Raw genomic sequence first — 18,162 nt, forward strand, 5'->3', positions numbered from 1 at the left:
GGGGAGATTGTTGGCGCATGAAAGTGCTCTACAATTATGAGTGTTTATTAAGTTAGAATATTCCCTTGTATGAAAAGCATATTCCCTCCACTAGTATATAAAGTGGAGGTGAAGGTCATTTGTTTGTAAGAGTGTTCACTTATGTAGACATTAGTTTAGAGAGAGTTTTTAGGTGGGGATTCTCCTCATTTATGAGTGTTGTTCTTATAGTATTTTGTATCTCTCTATCTATCCACTAAAGTTTTACTCACATATTATGTTCTTCATTGTTCATATGATTATGTTCTTGATATTATATTTCCGCACCAATCCAATCGACAAAATGGGAACCTACATACAGCACCACCTTCGGTTTTCCTGTAGGTTTTCTTTTGTTTTGTTTTCCTAGCCAAATTGAGTTCGTCTTGGACTTCAGAGATGAAATTGCGAGAATATTGAGATTGATATTTAAGAACTTTGAATAAGAATAAGACATTGGTTGATTGGAGGATGGATAGGAAGTGGTTGATTGGAGACAGAGGTGGTGAGCCGATATTTTAGCCGAAACCAAACTGTAACACCCGGTTTCAAATTTGCCTTGTTGCTTGGGGCTGCGGCCAATCATCAGTTGTCATGGGGTTTAGGTCTTTGGTAAAGGAAGGATTTACCCCATCTCAGATGTAGTTGCCATGGTTTAAGTGATACATGTATTCGATTGTGTCTTTGGAAGCCAAGGGTAAGACTGTAAACCGATATCTCGGTCTTTTATGGGTTTTGAGTTTTGTTCAGAAGGTTTTAAGGCTCGATTGTGTTTTTAGGAGCGTAGGGCTTCTCGCAACCTTTCCGTGGATATAAGGTTCGTTGGAAACGGACCTAGAATGAGGAAGTTATGGTAATTTAAAGGTTTTGGTAGAATTAGCCCCTAATGGAAATACTTGGTAGATCAGTCCCATGCATGCAAGGATGCATGCACGTGTTTAGCTGGGTACACCCAACATATAAGGTTGAATGGACATGGGTGGTTCTTCAGTACGCCGGGCGTCCTAAGGGGTGCGCATGGCGTACTCCTTTCAGACCAAAACCCTAATTTCGGGGTTCCTACCCTATATAAGTAGCATTATACCACTCCTTAGGTCATTTTAAGTCAGCCACCACCTCTTCTTACGTCCATAAAACCCTATATTGCCTTGGATGAAGCTTGGAGCTTGGAAAGAAGACTTTGAGTGTTTGTGCAAGAGGAGAAGGATGTGAAAGACTCAACCTCTGGAGAAGAGCTTGGAGATCCAGTGCTAACATCTCCATTTCAATAATTTCAAGGTATAAAGTCTCTACCTTGGCCATTCATTTCATAGATCTACTTTGGGTTGGTTTCGGCCATTTTAGTCCCTTTTGCTTGATCTTTGGTGAGCTAGGGTCGTCTTAGGGACTCAAGCTAGTAGATTTGGACATTCTAAGGTTCCATCTCTCATAAAGGTGCAAGATTTGTGGAGATTTCGAGCTCAATCATGAATTAAGACCATCCATTAAGCTCTTTTGAGCTCTAGGGTCCTATTAAGCCATGCATATTAGTAAAGTTGCCAACTTTACTTGAAAAGTCACCTTTAGGAGTCAGACTGGAGAGTTGGAGCAAGGGCTGAGGTGATTAAGTGCTTATTGGAAAATTTTGGAGTACAGGGGAGTACACTGGGCGTACCCTGGTACGTGGCACGTACTAGCCCTAGTAGGTATACTCTTAGCGTACCAGATGAGTACGCATGGCGTACTCGACCAGGTTTGGCTTTCTTGGATTATTGACTTTTTGGGCTTTGGACCTTGGACCAGGAGTTGACTAGGGTTGACCATTCAGTATTTCAGGCCTTTTTGGATATTATTCCTTCTTAGGTTAGGTCCATGATGGATTTAGGCCTTATTGGGCCTTGTGGGCCATTTCGGGTTCGGGCTTTCTTATGGGCTTGTAAGTGCATGGACTTTGTTGGACCAACTAAGGATGTATGTTTGGATTGGGAATAAGTTATTGGGTTTAGAGATAAGGCCCATGTAAGGGTTTGGGCCCAATTTGGAAAATTTGGCCATTAGTGGGCTTATATGGATTTTGGAGTTTTAGACTTGTTTGGTTTTGGGCTTGGGCCTTATTTATGAATCTTGTTGGACCAGGGGTAAAATGGTCATTTTACCCCAAGTATGGATTATGGATCATGGTTTGGGACCCAATTGCTAATTGGGTGATATTTTGGTATTGATAGTTCGAGGAGTTGCCAGGACACCAACTAAGGATTTCGTGCAGTAAACTCCAGCAGTGTGAGGTGAGTTACCTTTATGTATGAGTGGGTCGAAGGCACCAATGCCGACCCACTAGTAGTTTTTTGTAGTAGAGATGATTGTCTTTGTGATAATTGTCTGGTATGCCACTATTTGTTATGTTTTACATGCTTATTTGCTACAATATTATGTGGTAGTGGTAGGGCGTAAAATAGACCCAATATCTGGTTGAAATAGACCAAATGAAAGGCCAACACCCAGATATGCTCGACAGTATCTGTGACAACCCGAAATTCTATTCTGTACAAATAATAGCACTTCAATAGAAGTTAGAACAGTTGCAGTAAATTTTCAAACTTTTTAGTATAAGTTTGAGTATTTCAGGTTTTACACTTAAAGGGATATCAGGAAGGAGGATGCACTAGGGTTTTGTGCAACTTTGTTATTTCAAAAATTCTATGATATTAGGGTTCATTGCTTGAATAAAAATATTTTCTGCCAAAAACCCAGGAGTATATATATGATTCTGAGCCATAATTATTCATTAGTTACATTTCCAACTAGAGAAAAGCCAAATTCACTCTCACGGATCTTCGGACTTTCGTCCCAAAATGTGAGTACTTCTATCTAGTTGTATTATATAGCTTATTATGTGCTTAATAACCTAGAAATCATATCAAAACATCAAGATTTAAGAGTTTACGGCCCAAGAAGTTCTTGGACCGTAAACCCTTCTTTAAGGGGGCAAATGAGTGCCTAGTCCTTTCCTTGTGCAATGAAACCATGCTAGGCTTGTATCTTAGTGTGTGTAGGACTATAAATCACTCAAGAACACCAAGAGTAAGGTGTTCGCGGCCTAAGAAGTTCTTGGACCGTGAACTCCAAACTCAAGGGCCAAAAGGTGCTTTAAACCCTCCAAAAGCCTTGACACTAGCCTAGATTCACTCCTAGTTAATTTAGGGACTTGGAATCACCAAAAACCCATCCCCATGATAGATTAGGGCCATAATCTCTAAGGGAATTGGTCCCAGGGCCGTGAACTCCTCAAAGGAGTTGAAAGGTGCCCTAATATCTTCCACGGACTAAACCACCAAGTAGGAATGCTTCTAGGGAACATTTAGAACTTCAAAACACCAAATACCCTAAGGCTTAGGAGCTTATGGGTGTAAACTCAAGGGTTTACGACTGTAAACTCCTTGTGTGATGATTCTTGGAGAGTAAACTCAAGAATGGGGTCCTTTGGAACCCTAAACTCACTAGCCGTGTCCTACAACAACTTAGATGCAATCCTTAGGGCTAATAACATTTATTATAGGTGTTTAACATGTTCTAGGAGGTCTAAACATTTTCAATTAGTAGTTTAAAGCTAGTTGGGTACATATATGTGTGATTATATGTTAACTAGGATCATAGTGTGTGTTCAAGACTTCACTTGACACCTAGCAATCCTACATCTTCAGTACATCCGTACCACTCACTACAGGTGAGTTCATACCCCTTAATCAATGGTTTAAATGTTTTTAAATGCTTTTAGTGGGGGGGGGGGGGGGATACAAGTCAAATACTTATAGTTATTACATCAATCACATGTGATTAATAACTACAAAACAATGATTTTCTTACGGTTCAAGCTGTTTATCAAACTGTTTTGCTTCAAACTGTTTTACAAATTCTTATACTTATCAAATACATTTACCTAAGCTCTGTTATACTTATTATCAATTGCATGTCTATGTATGTATAGTTATATAAGCAATGTTTAAAAAAGCTTAGGAAGGTTTGCCCGCCTTATTTCCTTTTCGCCGTTGAGATGTGGTCTGGTGGGGTATCGGGTATCCGTCCGAAGGTCGTTTAAATATTAGTTATATATCATGTGTACATATATAGTCATAAAGGTTCTTCCAGTTCATTCAATACCCTTGGGTAGCAAGGGTATACTTCCATGTTCATACATACCAGTTACATCACTAGTAAGTTACTGGTGGTTGTCGAGGCCAACAAAAATAATAACCCTAAATAATACACACTAAAATAGTGTATAGTGGTAAAGGGATCGAATCCACAGAGATTTGTTCAATTTATAACTCTATGAAAAATCTCTTTGTAAAAATACTTGTAAAATGACAATAAAAATAAAATGGGGGGTTTTGGTGTTTTGAAATACTTGAAACAAACTAGAATTAACTATGATTTAAATAGACAAATGCAACAAAAATAAGAGTTTGATGTAAAATCAATAAGGGAGAGATGGTTGACTTAAAGTTTCCTCACTTTGACTTTTGATGAACATATCATTAGAATCCAATGGTGCAATACTTTGATTTAAATCCTTAATTTGGCTATAGTAATCCAAGGAGCTTGAGATTACCTAGACTTTTCTTAATTGTTGAAATGGCTAGAGAAGCTCATAACAATTTCCTTAGTCAAAGTCACTAATTCCAAATAGCATGTAATTAGTGAAAGTCAACTAGCATTAAGAACCAAAAAGTCACCAAATCCAAGAGGGGTCAAATGCTTTCACCACCATGTTGGAGGAAATGTTTTTATGATTGTGTGAAGCAAAAACAACACAAAAATCATTTGTTGCTTGCTAATTTGAGGATCCTTTACTTAATCAAGAAATTAGCCAACTAATCACCACAAACACATTTAAACTCATGAACTAAAACATACAAGTAGTGATAAGATGTTAAAACACAAAACATTCCCATAAAGATTTAAGAACATGTTCATGGGTTCTTCAACATTCAACAAAAGTTCAAAGGATTAACCAAAAGTCAACCAAGATTAGTTTAGCCAAGCATGGCTAAACCCAAAGAAACAAAGTTAGAGAAAATTGTACCAAACATTAAGCAAGAATCAAGAGGTAAAAATATGATGTTCTTCAAGTGTTCTTGGCCTTCAAAAGTCTTCAAAACTCCAGAGAGAATCTCCAAAAATCGGATGTCCAAGAGTCCCCAAAAGATGGGCACCAACCTTCCTCAAATAGCCTTCCAAATGGATTTCCGAAATTGCCCCTGCAGGAGGTTGCGCGACCCGCGTGCTGCTGCGCGGGTGGTCCCTGGATGTAGCATCTTTGAGGTTTGGGCCTCCATAGCTTAGCCCACTTGGTCCAGTTCGAGTCCAATCAGCTCCTAGCCCATTTTTCTTCAAGTTTTCTTCATTTTAAGCCCAATTTGATTTCTCCAAATCCTCCAAAGCTCGTGAACTCGCCCGATTTATGATCTACGCGCGCTTGAATATTCTCCCGCATCTTGCAAATTCAAACTTCATTTTCTCTAAGCCTTCAAATAACCATCAAGCCCGCTCCATGCATCATCTCCACTACCCATCAAGCCCAAAATCCTTGACGCCCTCTTATTCCAATCGCTTTCCCCACGTCCCGAACATTCCCGCTCCACTAATTTCCATGAAATCTGCAATAAAGTTCACGAAACTAGAAAATACCCGAAATGGTCATAAAATAACAAAAAGGAAAATATGCATGGAAATTAACTAAATTATGGATGAAATAAACTAAAATAAACTATAAAATATAAGTAATTAAAATAAACTATCAGTTACCATAGGGGTAGCACAGGAGGATACTATTACTATTACTAGAACAATGAAACATACAATGAGTCAGTACGAGTAATACATACAGTATATTACAGCTAGTACGCACAGTACATTACTATACATTCTAGATAGAGAGAACATACATTACAGCTAGCACACACAGAACATTTTAGTACATTACTATACATGCTAGATAGAGAGAACATACATTACAACTAGCACACACAGAACATTTTAGTACATACAAGCTAGACAGAGAAAGAGTACACCTTTCAGTTAGCACATTCATTACATGTACATTTATGCAGTTATGTGAACCATCAAGCGGGGCATGACACTTCCTGCCATGACCGTTTTTGTATCCCGAATCTCCTTAATTGGGGAGCGTATGAGTTTGCGTATAGATCTATACTGGATTGACTATCTTACACCTTGTTGCTCGCTACAGTGGGACTTGCAAGTCTACGGGTGCCAAATGTCATTTCTTACGGCGTCTTACATCGTCATTTTACTAGAGTCGGTAGCAGGATACAGATCGATCACATGTTACATTGAACACCTTTTGTTTTAAGGTAGTTAGTACAACGGTAGTCACTTATTACAAAATACTACGGTACTTTGATATTTTCCCATTACATTCACTTCGTGAATATTCACACGATGCACGGGAATGTAGTAACTATATTTTGGTTAATGATAGTCAGAATTGGGAAAACACACACTCTAACAAGAGACATACGCACAGACACTAGATCCCTTGGTAGAAGGCTACAGTTAGTAGGAAACATAGGGTTTTCTAGGAGAGTTCAAACATTTTACAAAACATTGTACAAAACATCTTACAAATGCTTTCATACAAAGACAGACATTAATATACTTATGATCTCACCAGCATTAAGCTGATACTCACTTTCAAAATAACTTGTATTCTCAGGTCACCACTAGACAAGTACAGGTGCCAGGCTTTTGAGAAGATGGAGTTCGTTCAAGACTCATCTTTTATCTTGATATGTATATTTTGGTGTCTATGTAACTTGACAGAACACACATGTATGAAATTATATTATTAATGCAATGGATGATGTTATTGCTTGTTTACTACTATTCATTGTTTGTGATACTGTACATGACGTCCTCCGCCCCAGAATGTTTTTGCCATTCATGGTTTTGGGGTGTGACAGTATCCGGTTGAAATAGACTGAAGGGGAGGCTGACACCCAGATATGTTTGGCAATGTATTTATTGTATGGTATGCAGTATGATGGGAGAACTCACTAAGCTTCGTGCTTACAGTTTTCAGTTTTGGATTTAGGTACTTCTTTTTCAAAAGGAAATGAGCCAACATGATCACAACACATCACACTATGATTTTCCGCACATGAGATCTTTGGGAGTTGTACTCTGATAATATTTTCTATGACATGTTTTGGTTAATTGACATATTGGTTTTGATATGGATTGACACCATCGATGTTTCAGACTACTGGTTTTTATAATTATTTATTTTAAAAATGAAATTTTTGGTCATGAATTTTGGAATGCTATACAAACAACTTTAGGTGGCTTATTAATGGTATTGTTCATAAGTCAGACGACTTATATATATATATATATATATATATATATATATATATATATATATATATATATATATATATAATTTCATTTATGCAAAACATACGATCATTCAGTTAGTTTTCAAATAATTATATCACGTAATTATTATGTCAGTAAAACTTGACAGTGAAACCGATAAAGAAGTTAATGATTAACTTACTCCAATAACGTGACTTGATAATGATCACTTAAACTATGTTCGAATCTCATAAGCTTTAACTTTGAGTTGCATGTCGATAAAAAAGTTAATAAATAACATCGGTGAAATATATTTTTATATATACAATGAATAAATCCATAAAAAACATTCATAACCATTAACCAATAGAAAAAAATGGTTGTTAAGATTCTGATCTTGATATTGATCGTAAGATCTTGTGATTTTAAGATCCTGTAACCTAAAAACGATCTCGATCTCACTACATATATGAAACAAGATCTATAGTAGAATCTTAAGATCCCGACTGTGATATTAAGATCTTAACACAATCTGATCTCATCACTCTATTTTTATTATGTAGTCGAACCTGAACAATTCGTCTATTCAACTTTAAATCAAACATCGCAAGTTGCAACAAATCTCATAGATTATCATTATGAATTAGACAGGTTACATTCATGATATTTCATTTGTGATCTTAAGCTTTTAGTTGTACATCATAGTAATCTTGTTTCTTTTTGTAATTGAGATGTTTTCTTCATAAATTAAGGTTTGCAGCAACCAAAGTTATGATTTGTGTTTAAAAAGTTAAAGTTGGATCTATATCAACGTCTTAATTGACATCAAGTAATAATGTATACTGCAAACCCAAGAACTTACGAACAAATTTTTGAATATGAGTTTATTTTGGTAGGATCTCTCGATCATGATCTGATCTTACAACACATAAAACGATCTTAGGTAAGACCATGATCTCAAGAGCCTTAAGAAAAATTTCAAAAAAAAGTTATTTTTACAAAAGTATAAAAGAATTCAAAGTTTATATAAGTTAAATAACAAAAAGTAAAAAGTTTGATTATGAGTCAACTTCCTATCTATCGCAATCCTCACGTCATTCTATATTTATCTTGTATAGTTGGATATGTCCACTTCCTATATGCAATTAAGTAATCTTTACCATTTTAAAACTTTTTTTTCAAGTGTACATTTTTGTAGCCTAGAAACATATATAGATCTCTTTCAAAAATTCCAACCATTCCTTTTGTGTTCATAACATTTTGCACTTGTTACATTACATTTATCTTATAAATTATGCTTTTAGTTGTACATTTTGTAAAAGGGTATTATTATTATTATTTTTTATGATAATTATTTGTTATATATACAAGACAATCACTAGTATTTAGTAATAGTAGCCTTCCATTTTTCTTCAAAGTTCAAACTCATTACTCTAGGGTTGTACTTCATTCTTAATGACTTGTACAAGATGCTGCCGAAAGCCCAGACACATGGCCCTTGTCGATGATGATACGTCTTATTATTATTTATATCGCCATCTTTCCTTTGAGTCCGCACACATCTGACCAGCCAACCCACCCACCAACCCACTTTCCAGCTTCAAGATTGTCCTTTTATTACTCTTGTAAAAAACCCATCGCCGGAGTTTAACCCTCAGCCGCCGCCTACTTCACTGGTAGCAATTCCTATACTTACTGATGGATGACTACTTGGGTCTCTTCGTGAAGGAGACCAATCTGTATAATCAAATAGTGCTCGGTGCTTTACTGCCGGAAAAGCTGTGGACCCCACTTCCACACTTCGTCCAAGGGTGGCTGCGTAACTACATTGCCGCCACTCTTATTTACTTTATCTCCGGCGTCCTCTGGTGCTTCTACATCTATCACATTAAGCGTAACGTTTTCGTACCCAAAGGTCAGATTTTTGTTTATAATCTAGCAATTAGCTGATAAAAAAAGTTGCTTGTTTTTGTCTCCATTTGATGAATGTGAGTTCCAATTCAATCGGGAAAGTCGGCGTTTTACGATTATAAATTCAATCAGTAGTCGTATGCTGTATGCAGAACATATAAAGATCGCTTAGTTTCTTCATTGTTCTCTTCTGTTTTGCGATTTGAACCACATATCGATATTCATGGATGCTTGTGTAATTATCAACTTTCAGTTTTTTTTTTTGGGTTTTGTGTGAACCGAATCTTTAGCTTATGATATAAATGATAACGATTGATCCCCATATCATTCTAGATTTTCAAGAACTTGATCCCCATTTGTTTCGGGATAAATATCTTGATCCCCATTTTGAATATTCGGACATGTTTTAGAATCTAGTATGATTTACGATACTGCCCATATTTGAATGTGATTCACATGTCTTTACATCATCATCCTCTAAAAGGAGCCTATATTAAACTCTTTTCAGATTCAAATTTGGTTATACATAAAGATTTGTATCATGTTGTTATGAATGAAAATAAAATTTCTAGTAGTGTTATATGATTATTGAAATCTTTATTGATTTACAGATGCAATTCCTTCAAGAAAAGCAATGCTTTTACAAATATATGTAGCAATGAAGGCGATGCCATGGTATTGTGTTCTTCCTACAATCTCTGAATACATGGTTGAAAATGGACGGACAAGATGCTTTTCAAGAATAAGTGACGTTGGATGGGCTTCATACATTTGGAATTTTGGGCTTTATTTCTTAATTGTAGAATTTGGGATTTATTGGATGCATAGAGAGTTGCATGATATTAAGCCTCTTTACAAATATCTTCATGCAACTCATCATATCTACAATAAGCAAAATACACTTTCTCCATTTGCTGGTGAGTACCCTTGTCTACCTTTCGACTACTAATACTTTATTTCAAACCATAAAAGTCTCATAAAGTTTTCTAAATTAACCGTTTTGACCTGATATTGACACCTATTATATAAGGTCAAAAAGGTTAATTTGTGAAAAAATGTCTGAAACTTTTGGTTTGGTTGGAAAAAATAAAGTATAAGTGGTTAGTTAAACTACAAATTTGCCCAAAATATAATGGTTTTCTAAAATTAAAAACTTTAGAGTTTTTTGCCATTTAGGTTTGTTAAACTAGAAACTTTGGGGTTCTTGTTGTAAATTTACCATTCGCTAAAAATCTTCATTTCTTTTTGGTAACAAAAAGGACGATCTTCAAAGTTCTGAACTTTAAGGTTCTTGTTACTTAGGCATGTTGAACAAGAAAACTTTTGGGGTTCTTGAAATTTAGGCATCTATTCAAGAAAGCTTTAGGGTTCTTGAGATTTAGGCATATGTATTCAAGAAAACTTTAGGGTTCTTGTCATTTAGGCATGTATTCAAGAAAATTTTAGGGTTCTTGTCATTTAGGCATGTATTCAAGAAAACTTTAGGGTTCTTGAAAGTTGGGCATGTATTCAAGAAAATTTTAGGGTTCTTGAAATTTAGGCATGTAAACTTTAGGGTTCTTAGAATTTAAGCATGTTGAACAAGAAAACTTTAGGGTTCTTGTCATTTAGGCATGTTAAAGCATATAACTTGAGGGTTCTTGTCTTCTTGAAATTTAGGCATGTTAAACAAGAAAACATTAGGGTTCTTACTAAGTATCTAATTGGTGTGTAATTCATTTTTTTTTTCTCAGGATTGGCATTCCACCCAATAGATGGAATTCTGCAAGCATTACCACATGTAATTGCTCTATTTATAGTGCCTACACATTTCACAACACACATTGTGCTTTTATTTCTGGAAGCTATATGGACAGCTAACATTCATGATTGCATTCATGGAAAAATTTGGCCAGTAATGGGTGCAGGATACCACACAATTCATCATACAACATATCGTCATAATTATGGGCATTACACAGTGTGGATGGATTCCATGTTTGGTACCCTTCGTGATCCTTTGGAAGAAGAAGAAGAAGCTAAGAATATATGATTGTGACCAATTTCAATTGTAAATGTACGATTTCATGGTTTAAATTAGATTAATTTGATCAATAGAACTGTTAGATATCTTTATGTGTTTGTTGGACCAGATCCATGTATTTTATTTTCCATTTTATTTTTTGTGGGTTGTGTAGAATGATATGGTGATATGTGGTCAAGAATCATGATCCCCTTGTTTCTGCTAAGATTTTTGCTAAAAAAGAGGTGGTAGTGAATTGGTTTGTTGGCATTTTCTTCATGTTATTAGACTTGGTGTATTTTGTATCGTTATTCTTTAATTATTATATTGAATTTTGTTTCGTTATTCTTTGATTATTATATTTTTTCGATTATTATATTGATTCTGATGAATATCTTTTATCATATAATAGGGACTGACCATTGTATTTAATCTGGGGCAATCTAGCGTAATGATACCATAAGTTTGGTATAACTTCGTATAGCGTGCTCATTAATTTTTCGAGAATAAATACAATAGACAATCCCTATGATTTGAGAAAGGATATAAGGATCAATCCCTAGTAGGAAATGATACTCGTGTCCCAATTCTTTGTCATGGCAACACAACGAACCCTTCCTTAATTTTCCGTTTCACTTAGAACAACTTTATCATGTCCCAACATCATTGAAAACCTCTATTAATGTTCTAAAATTTACTTGTGATGATAACATCTCAATAGAATTTGACTCGTTTGGATTTTCTAAGAAGAAATTCAACACACGAAAGCATATCATGAGATGCAATAGTTCTAACAAGCTCTATTCTCTTACTCAAGCCCAAACATACCAACTCTCCTCCCATAGCTCTTTATCGTGTTGCCAATCAGATATCATAACTGACTCGACCATCCAGCAATTTCAAATTTTCATTTACTCAATCGTAGCAATTTGTTTCCTAGTAATAGCAAAAGTAATGACATTGTGTGTTATGCTTGTTCTTTGGGAAAACATTGTTATCATTTATATTTCTCTTTCTATTACTTTTTCACCATTTGGGCATCTCTCATCACTAGCACACATAATCACAAATACTACCTTGTGATGCTTGATGATTTCTCATGTTACATGTAGACCTTTCTACTCAAAACAAAATCTCAATTATTTCAAACTTTTGTATAAGCTCATACATGAATACATACCTAATTCAAAAGAAAATTAAAGACATTCCAATGTAACAATGAGTGTGGATTTAACAATACCGTGTTTAATCATTTTGCACAACCAATGACATCCAACACTATTTTACAACTCATCCCAAAATGGTAAAGACAAACATATCATTCAAACTATAACAATATATGATAAACACAAAATCATGCACGCTTCTTTATCTCCCTCATTTTGGAACTACAGCCTTTAAATATCGACATAACAACTCAACATTCTCCCGTCTCTCACCATTGTCAATAAAACACCCACCAAAATACTATATCAATGAACACCCACCTCTACGCCTCCGGGTGCTTGTGGTACCCCAACATTCCCTCTATTGTCCCTCAAAAATTGTCCCTACTAACAACTCATTATGTCTTTCTCGGCTATTGAATAAATCATCGAGGATACCTATCTTTACACTCTTAAACTCCCCTCCACTCCCATACTCAAATCTTTCCAAATACCAACCACATCAATACAAGTTTTATGATTCTATTGAACCATCCTCATACTTAACCTCTCACCAACACTATACACCATCTTTCTCACCACTCCACTCATTTCAAACAACTTTTGTTCACTATCTTTCCCACCATTTGGTCCACCATGAAAAGCCCTCCACCTCAGACTAATTACTAACCCAACAAACCTTCACACTCTCGGCCCAAAAAACCCTCCTCCATACTACATACCGACTTGAAACAGGACCAAAAACCCACATAGACACATCTCCCTATACTCCTACTACATCTCAATAGCCCTTAAACATTCCTTATATATCCCCATCATCAATGTCTTCTCACTACATCTCAACAACCCTTAAACAATCATAATCCATTCCCATTACATATGTCTTCTTACTAGAGGTGCACAAACCCAAAATCTAATCCTCGGAGACAACCTCATCTCATGGTTGGCTAAACGAAAAATCATGTTGTCCATGTCCAATGCAGAAGCCGAGTACCACTGTGTAGCAAACTTCATTGTTGAAGGGTGTTGCTATATAATTTACTCTTTAAACTACATGTCTCACTTTGTCTATCCACCCTGATTTATTGTGACAACGTTTTCGTTGTCTATCTATCTCATAACTTGTACAATATGAACGCACAAAGCACATCAAAATGGATATACACTTCATCAGAGAAAAGGTCATACTCGGTCATGTATGTGTCCTCCATGTGCCATCGGATTTTCAACATGCCAACATCTTCACAAAAGGTCTATCGTGTAAACTTTTTTCAATTTCAACTCCAGCTTGAGTATCCCTCCTCTTCCCACACAAATTGTGGGGGCCTATTTAGACACATTGTATTTTGTATAATTATTATGCGGTTATTATATTGATTATGATCTACATTGTTTCCCACATTATAGGCATTGATTATTGTATTTATTGGAAATAGCGAGAATCGGATAAGGAATTATACCAAATTTTACAAATTTTACAAGTGGTTATAAATTCAACTCATTGAAAATTTTGTTTGTCATCTGTTTCAACAATATAAGAAGTTTGTTTCTAACATATATTATAATAGAACTACAAAAGGTTCATCACAATAATTCCATATTTCTCTAAAACCTTTCTTCAAGTTATTGAGCTTTGTTAGTTGACATAAGTAGCGGTAGATTTAGAGGGTTCTTGGAGTAACCGGTGCAACCCTATAAATGTTACAGCACAATGTAAATCTTTGTCCATGTCAAGTAGATACAAAAAGAGATCTATAGATACATACAGTCTGGAAGAGCTTGCCTCATCAGCCAAATCAGCCACGTAGATGATGACATGTCAAGATTTTTATGGGACCTTTGTTGCATTTGGATAGATTTATCTCGCCACTCGCATTTCGAGTTTTCGACATCCAAATTCAGCTTCGACGCAAACCTGTTTGTGCTTGAGAATTTTGCTTCCATCACAATGTCAGCAAGGATGTTTCTCTCCCCCACCATGCTCTCAAATGCTTTGAATTTCCCCAAAAAGATTCACTGCTTAAACCCTCAAAATCATCCCGATTCCCTTTCTGTTCCCATCCAAACCACCCCTGAAATCCCTGACACAAATAATGAATTTAAGCTAAATCCTCCGATTCCAGCCACAAAAACAGCTCCATGGATGAAAGGTCCTCTTGTTCTTGAACCCAATCAAGTTATTGACTATTCAAAACCTAAAACCAGGAAGAAGTCTTCTGATAACAAAAACGAAAAGGCCGAAAAATTATTGACCCATAAAGTTAGTGGCGGAAGAGGCAAGCACGCAATGAAGAAAATCTTGTACAGTATAGATATTCTTGAAGAAGAAAATCAACAATTAGAGGATACCCAGAAAAATTTAACACCAATCGAGTTTGAATTGTCATTGGGGAAGTTGGGCGAAGATAGCGACGGAGCAGATAAGAGATTGTTTCGCCGGAAACTGCCGTGGGAAAGGGTGGAAAGAATGGTGTTTAGGAGGACAAAAAGGGTGAAAGCCGTGACTGCAGCTGACATAACCCTTAATGATGAACTACTTGAGAGATTGAGAGACGAGGCTAGGAGGATGAGGAAGTGGGTGAATGTTAAGAAAGCAGGAGTAAACGACGGTGTTCTTGAACAAATTAGGTTAATTTGGAAAACCGATGAACTCGCTATGCTCAAATTCGATATGCCCTTGTGTCGAAACATGGATAGAGCACGCGAAATCGTCGAGGTTCGTAATGTTTCATAATCACATCTTGTAATTCTCTAGCAACATACGAATCAAACCCACAAATTTTCTTCATGGCAGATTAAAACGGGAGGCTTAGTGATATGGAGTAAAAAAGATACCCATGTTATCTACAGAGGATGCAATTACAGAGAGATGCGATCTAGTTTCCATGGTGGAAAAGAGGAGACGAAGCCTGTACAAGGGTCGCTTTACGAAAGAGAAACTGATAGATTATTAGATGGTTTGGGCCCTCGCTTTATTGATTGGTGGATGCCAAAGCCATTGCCGATTGATGCAGACTTGCTTCCTGAAATCGTTCATGGATATAAACCACCTTCAAGACTTTCTCTAATGAACGCTCCATCTAAACTCACAGACAACGAGTTAACCCACTTGAGGAAGCAAGCTTACCATTTTCCTACCCATTTTGTCCTCGGTATGTTCATCAATCTTTTCGATAACTTATGTGTATTTAATGATTCAAAGAGATAACAAGGACGCCATTGTTAACCTTTTTACAGGAAGAAATCAAAACCTGCAAGGCTTAGCTTCCGCCATTTTAAAGCTATGGGAGAAATGTCACATTGCAAAGATCGCAGTGAAATGGGGAATTCCCAATACAAACAATGAACAGATGGCTTATGAGCTGAAGGTAATATTCGGTTGACCAAAAAGTCAAAGGGAAATTTAGACGTTAAAGTGATAATTTGTTAACATGTGCAGGTTTTGACAGGTGGAGTCTTGTTACTACGTAATAAATTCTATATAATTCTTTATAGAGGCAAAGATTTCCTTTCTCCCACCATTGCAGACCTTGTTTCCAACAGAGAAATGGAGATCAGAAGTTTCCAACATCTAGAAGAAACCACACGTTCCAACATAAGTCAAACCTTTGACTATATTGATGAAACTTTATCGGATCTTGATCATGTTAGCACAATTGGTACATTAAAAGAATTCGAAATGATTCAATCAAAACACCATGGATTCAACTCCGGAATTAGTGATTCCGAAGTTGAAGTCGAAGCTGAAAAGTTTAAGTTAGAAAAAGAAATCCGGAATCAAGAACGCAAGTATTTCATTGTATGGATATTATACTCAAATTACTTTCACATTTCATTTTATTCGAAAAACGGATATTAAAGATTTATAATCAATTACTTTTTGTTTCATTTTGTAGCTCAAGATGAAGATAAACAAAGCATCAAAAGAGTTAATGAAATTATCCTCTGCATGCAAGCCCACAGAGCCAAATGAGGATCAAGAGATTATGACAAGTGAAGAAAGAGAGTGTTACAGAAAGATGGGGTTGAAAATGGATAGCACATTAGTTCTTGGTAATTAAAGAATATAAAAGATATAAAGTTTTTGTTTTTTTGGTGATTATGTTTATATTATTGATTAAAAAATGTTGGATTTTAGGGAGACGTGGTGTGTTTGATGGAGTAATAGAAGGTATGCATCAACATTGGAAGCATAGGGAAATAGTGAAAGTGGTTACAATGCAAAGAGTGTTTTCAAGGGTGTTGTACACTTCACAATGTCTTGAAGCAGAAAGTGGTGGAATTCTTGTTTCCATAGAGAAATTGAAACTTGGGTATGGGATAATTATTTATCGTGGGAAGAATTATAAACGTCCTTTAAAGATTTCAAGAAATCTACTTAGTAAAAGAGAAGCATTGCAGAAATCTTTGGAGTTGCAAAGAATTGGGGTAAGTAAAGTAAAGTAAAGATCTTCATGTTTGTGTTGTTTTATCTTTTTCTTTTTTAAAGATAGAATGAAGGTTAAAATAATGGTTTGTGTTTTAGTCATTGAAGTTTTTTGCAAATATGAGACAACAAGCTATTTATGAACTCAAGTGCAAATTGGAGAAGCTTAGCAAATAGTTTTCATCCTTTTGAGGCATGTAGATATTCTCCTAGTTCTACTTTGCTTTTAGATATGATATTGGGAGAATGGTTATGTCTGGAATGCTGCAAAGTGAATCCTTTTTGACACAATGAAAAAGGTGATGATTCTAATTTATTATTGTTATTCTTATTCCCTTGTATTTTTTTTTATTAAAAGTATTTGTTCTAGAGTTAAGTGGGTAGATTGTGGGAGAAGTTGATGCTAATCTATGTGTGCTTTATTGTAGGGAAATCAACTATAAGGTGGAAAGATGGATGATCCAAATGTGTAATGCTCCCCCTACCCACTTGGCCCATTAAGACATCTTTTATGTCTTTTTAACAATAGGGGCGGTGAGGTAATTGACTTGTCTTTTTCTTTTGTCTTTAGCCTCCATATAATTTGGAGGAGGAAAAGAGAGGGGGGGGAGAAGAACAGTTGGCTTGGACTTGTATTTGAGAAATCATTGAAGATCGAAGACAAAATAGAAGAGGACATCATCAATTAGATATATTTTTTATTTCCTCTTTTTGCTTTTTATCTTTTTATTAAACATGTTTTAAGTAAAAACTTGTTGAATCTTCTATAGTTCAAAATTATTGGTTTTTTCATATTGTTATTTATTATGTGATTGAATGTTTATTTCGGTTCGTTTGATGTTTTGTTAGTGTATTCCATATTGAACAACACAGTCTTTATATATATGTTGGAGACTATTTTCTTTCTATAAATGTTTTTATGGAGAGTGAACCAATGACTCCACATATATCTTACAATCAACATTGACCTAAATAAATAACAAACCATGAAGATGACATCATATCGTAAGGTGAGGTAGATGTCGACAGTTCTGTATTTATAGAGGGGCAATGGCTGCTTCACAAAGATGACATATGACATGTGCAAAAACAATAATTTGTGAATGAGGCAAATGAGAGAAAAATCGGTGGATATAGAAAAACATATACATCATAAATAAGCATATGAACCCGATAACATAAAAAAATGACAAATCACATGATGTAAATCAATAAGAACAAAATAATACATGAATAATCAGAAGACAAATATATGAACAAGAAGCAAGGTATAACTATAAAGA

At 35.6% G+C, this 18,162-nt stretch overlaps 2 protein-coding genes across 3 annotated transcripts; both read left to right on the forward strand.

Moving 5' to 3' along the window:
• The first annotated feature begins 8,831 nt into the window (after positions 1-8,831).
• LOC111880301 (delta(7)-sterol-C5(6)-desaturase) lies at positions 8,832-11,632 on the forward strand. Of its 2 annotated transcripts, XM_023876715.3 has the most exons (4): positions 8,832-9,289; positions 9,897-10,202; positions 11,019-11,065; positions 11,181-11,414. In XM_023876715.3, exons 1-4 carry the CDS (start codon positions 9,073-9,075, stop codon positions 11,181-11,183), a joined length of 573 nt encoding a protein of 190 aa, XP_023732483.1. In that variant the 5' UTR covers positions 8,832-9,072; the 3' UTR covers positions 11,184-11,414. The 2 variants fall into 2 exon arrangements, with proteins under 2 accessions (XP_023732483.1, XP_023732482.1); XM_023876714.3 differs by having other exon boundaries at positions 8,836-9,289; positions 11,019-11,632.
• A 2,493-nt stretch (positions 11,633-14,125) lies between these two features.
• On the forward strand, positions 14,126-17,671 carry LOC111880299 (chloroplastic group IIA intron splicing facilitator CRS1, chloroplastic). Its single transcript, XM_023876713.2, has 8 exons — positions 14,126-15,169; positions 15,248-15,605; positions 15,691-15,821; positions 15,893-16,252; positions 16,350-16,506; positions 16,592-16,881; positions 16,979-17,178; positions 17,308-17,671. The coding sequence occupies exons 1-7, from the start codon at positions 14,270-14,272 to the stop codon at positions 17,054-17,056; spliced, it is 2,274 nt and encodes a 757-aa protein (XP_023732481.1). The 5' UTR covers positions 14,126-14,269; the 3' UTR covers positions 17,057-17,178; positions 17,308-17,671.
• Positions 17,672-18,162: the final 491 nt, after the last annotated feature.

This window comes from Lactuca sativa, chromosome 2 (assembly GCF_002870075.4).
Source record: "Lactuca sativa cultivar Salinas chromosome 2, Lsat_Salinas_v11, whole genome shotgun sequence".
NCBI classification, from domain to species: domain Eukaryota; kingdom Viridiplantae; phylum Streptophyta; class Magnoliopsida; order Asterales; family Asteraceae; genus Lactuca; species Lactuca sativa.